This window comes from Pygocentrus nattereri, chromosome 13 (genome assembly GCF_015220715.1).
Source record: "Pygocentrus nattereri isolate fPygNat1 chromosome 13, fPygNat1.pri, whole genome shotgun sequence".
Taxonomy (NCBI): Eukaryota; Metazoa; Chordata; class Actinopteri; order Characiformes; family Serrasalmidae; genus Pygocentrus; species Pygocentrus nattereri.
This window is the reverse complement of record NC_051223.1, coordinates 12,838,092-12,841,561: the sequence shown is the minus strand read 5'-3', so window position 1 is coordinate 12,841,561 and position 3,470 is coordinate 12,838,092. Positions and strand designations below refer to the sequence as shown.

General features: G+C 49.5%; 1 protein-coding gene across 1 annotated transcript; it reads left to right on the top strand.

Moving 5' to 3' along the window:
• LOC108414741 (5'(3')-deoxyribonucleotidase, mitochondrial) lies at window positions 1-3,200 on the top strand. The gene is made up of 5 exons (XM_017687644.2): window positions 1-625; window positions 970-1,070; window positions 1,677-1,737; window positions 2,044-2,158; window positions 2,240-3,200. Exons 1-5 carry the CDS (start codon window positions 380-382, stop codon window positions 2,395-2,397), a joined length of 681 nt encoding a protein of 226 aa, XP_017543133.1. The 5' UTR covers window positions 1-379; the 3' UTR covers window positions 2,398-3,200.
• The last annotated feature ends 270 nt before the right edge of the window (window positions 3,201-3,470 follow it).

The following is a 3,470-nucleotide window of genomic DNA, read 5'->3' as shown; positions in this document are numbered from 1 at the left end:
CGGAAGTGAGTGGCGCATCTCGTCTTTCACAAATTATCTTGACCCAAGCGCCGGCGGGAGCTCGGCGCTGCGGCGGAGACTCAGAGGCGGAATCTCGGGTCTCTGATTGAATCAGACCGGGCGCCGCTGCAGAGACTGTGAGGCAGCGCTGTAAACTTCAGAGAGGGGGGAGGGGAGCCAGAATCAGCTCTGACCAGCCCGGACACGGCATGCGGCACACAGGCGGCGCTGAAACCGCAGGCACGAGGCAGAAGGAGTGCAGCAGGATGAGGCCTCAGCAGGTCTGAGAGGCTCGGCGAGAAGCAGCTGGCTGTTGAGGACCTGTAGTTTCGGATCTGTGCTGGTTCGGAGAGGCTCGTGTTCCCTTCAGCAGTACGCTATGCCGCTGCAGCTGGCTCGGGTCGCGCGCCGCATCTGTAGCTCCGCCTCTGTCCGCAGTCTGAGCGCCCACACCAACAGGAGGCTTAGGGTGCTGGTGGACATGGACGGGGTCATCGCGGACTTCGAGGGGGGGTTCCTGAAGAAGTACAGGCAGAGGTACCCGCACGAGCCCTACATCAGCCTCGAGGAGCGCAGGGGGTTCTGGGTGTCCACGCAGTATGGAGAGCTGAGGAGCGACCTCTGTGTGAGTTACACAGCAGTTTAGCCCCGCCCATTCATTTTACAGCAGTTTAGCCCCCGCCCATTCATCTTACAGCAGTTTAGCCCCACCCATTCATCTTACCGCTGTTTAGCCCCGCCCATTCAGCTACAGCAGTTTAGCTCCACCCATTCAGCCTAAAGTAGTTTAGCTCCACCCATTCAGCCTACAGCAGGTTAGCTCCACACATTCAACCTACAGCAGTTTAGCCCCGCCCCACTATGAGCTGTGTGTGAATGCTTTTACATTCCTTTGTTGTTTATGTGACTCTATAATGTTCTGATTGGCTGTTGGAGCTGAGTGATGTAAATGGACCGTGTGTCCTGCAGGAGAAAGCCATTGGCATCTGGGAGTCCAAAAACTTCTTCATAGAGCTGGATCCTCTTCCAGGAGGGGTGGAAGCTGTGAAGGAGATGTCCAGGATGGAGAAGTAAGAACAGCAGAGATTGACTTCATCAGTTAATCATGTTAACACAGGTTAGAGCATGTTAGAGCAGGTTAAAGCAGGTTGGAGCAGGTTAACGCAGGTTAGAACAGGTTAGAGCAGGTTAACGCAGGTTAGCGCAGGTTAAAACAGGTTAAAGCAGGTTAGAGCAGGTTAGGGTTAGAGCAGGTTAATATAGGTTAGAGCAGATTAAAGCAGGTTAGAGCAGGTTAACGCAGGTTAGAGCAGGTTAGGGTTAGAGCAGTTTAGACCAGGTTAGAACAGGTTAACGTAGGTTAGCGCAGGTTAAAGCAGGTTAGAGCAGGTTAACACAGGTTAACGCCGGTTAGAGCAGGTTAAGGCAGGTTAGAGCAGGGTAACGCAGATTACAGCAGGTTAGAGCAGGTTAACACAGGTGAGGAGCATGACTGAAAGATTAATCACTTTTATGTTGAAATAATAAAACAGAGTGAGTAACTGCTTTAGATAAATTAGACCAATCAGAATCAGCCAAACACCCTTGTGCTGTGAACCATAAAACCACAACAAGCCAGAGAAAGTGGACCTGTTGGTCTTCAGACTCTGAGTAACAGACGCCATTTCTCCTTGCAGCACAGATGTCTTCATCTGCACCAGCCCCATCAAACACTACACGTACTGTCCGTACGAGAAGGTGAGCCTGACTCTCTCTCTGGTTTTAAAGTGGGTGAAAGAAGCTGCGGCACACAAAAGTATGTGGACGCCGAACAGGCCTGAACAGAAATCATCTATAATCTCAGTTACTGACAGGGTTTTAAAAGCGCTGCTGTTCTTTTTATCCAGAGGTCAGAATAAATAATCGTCGTGACGTTTTTCTGAATCATGAGATTTCTTTTTGTGATGTTATGTTTTTGCAGTATCGCCTACCACTGCATCACAGCACTGCCCCCCCTTTGCATCCTGAAAGGGTTCTTCTAATGTTATGTGTCTGTGTCCACAGTTCGCCTGGGTGGAGAAGCACCTGGGACCGGATTTCCTGGAGCAGATCATTCTGACCCGAGACAAGACGGTAGTGACCGGGGACGTCCTCATCGACGACAAGCCCGATATCCATGGTGACTAAGATTCCGTCCTGGTCCGCAGAACCGAACCGCACTTATTACTCAGAATTCTTACCATAACGTCTCCTCCTCCAGGCGCAGAACCCAACCCGGCCTGGGAACACGTTCTCTTCACCTCCTGCCACAACAAGCACCTCCCAGCCGACCCGGCACAGCGACGGCTCCTCTCCTGGGAGGATGACTGGAGGGGCCTCTTGCAGAGCAAACGCCAGCGGGACCCTCAGGAGCATTAGGAGGAGCAGTGGGCTGACGATCGGAGTAGACGGGGGGTGCGTGACGGGGGTGATGCAGCCTCATCCGCCTCCCGTCACCTTCCCTTCATATCACACAGCAATCACAGCTATTGATCCTCACTGTCAGGAGGTCAGAGCTGTGGTCGAGTTGTCAGTTCGGTCAGTAAGTTCTGAGTTTACATCGATCAAAAACTGCCTCACACTTTATTTTGGAGAACCTCTCCAGCGCTCCTCAGCTGGACCTCCATCTGCCAGACCTCCGTCTGCCGGGTCTTTACTGGACAGTCCAGAAACCATAAAGAGCACAGAACCCACATGCTTGCAGTCGGGTCCGTGGGCAGTGGCTGAACTCCATCTGAGGTGCTCTAGGCAAAGCCGCGGTGAGCTAAGGGTCCTGTTAAAATGCAATATTTTCTAATTTTATTATAATTATTATATAATATCATTATATAAATATCATTATAGAGCCAGAAAACAATGACTTAGATGTGAATGATATGCGTGGACTTGAAAATACAAGGAAAATGTGGGATATGGGTCCTTTAAATAATCCTAAAATGCCCTTACAGCACCTTCAGCATGAGAAATGTTAGACATATAGATCAGATTTAAGATGAGTTCACCTGCTGAGATGGTACAGTTCACAGTTCAAAGCCTCAACTCATCTAAAAATCTACATCAGTCTATGCATGCTTTTTACCCAGAACTCCCAGAATCACTAACTCTGCCCCAAATTGTCAGTAAACAGTTTGGAATGTGCTGCATGCAACGCAAATAAACGGCTCGGAAAAAGTCTAAATATTGAGACGTGACCTGTTTTTTCTGGGTGAGAACAATAAAGTCACAGTCTCTCCACCTCCTGTAACAAAGCAGAACACAGTCTAATCCTCTGTGTGGAAACTGCCCACACATTGCTGTGTTGGTAATGTGTTACCAAATTCAGGATATATCTTTATTTATTAATGCATTTTAATGAATATTTCTACAGAAAACAGACCGAATTCAGCACCTACCCATCGACTTCCAGCACACATCGGGTTTCTGCTCTTTAATTAGCTCCGAGGGTCAGTCTG

Coding starts and splice junctions, on each gene's coding strand:
- LOC108414741 (XM_017687644.2), top strand. CDS start 380: ATGCCGCTGCAGCTGGCTCGGGTCGCGCGCCGCATCTGTAGCTCCGCC. Junction 1,738..2,043: donor CGTACTGTCCGTACGAGAAG/GTGAGCCTGACT, acceptor CTGTGTCCACAG/TTCGCCTGGGTGGAGAAGCA. Junction 2,159..2,239: donor CGACAAGCCCGATATCCATG/GTGACTAAGATT, acceptor CTCCTCCTCCAG/GCGCAGAACCCAACCCGGCC.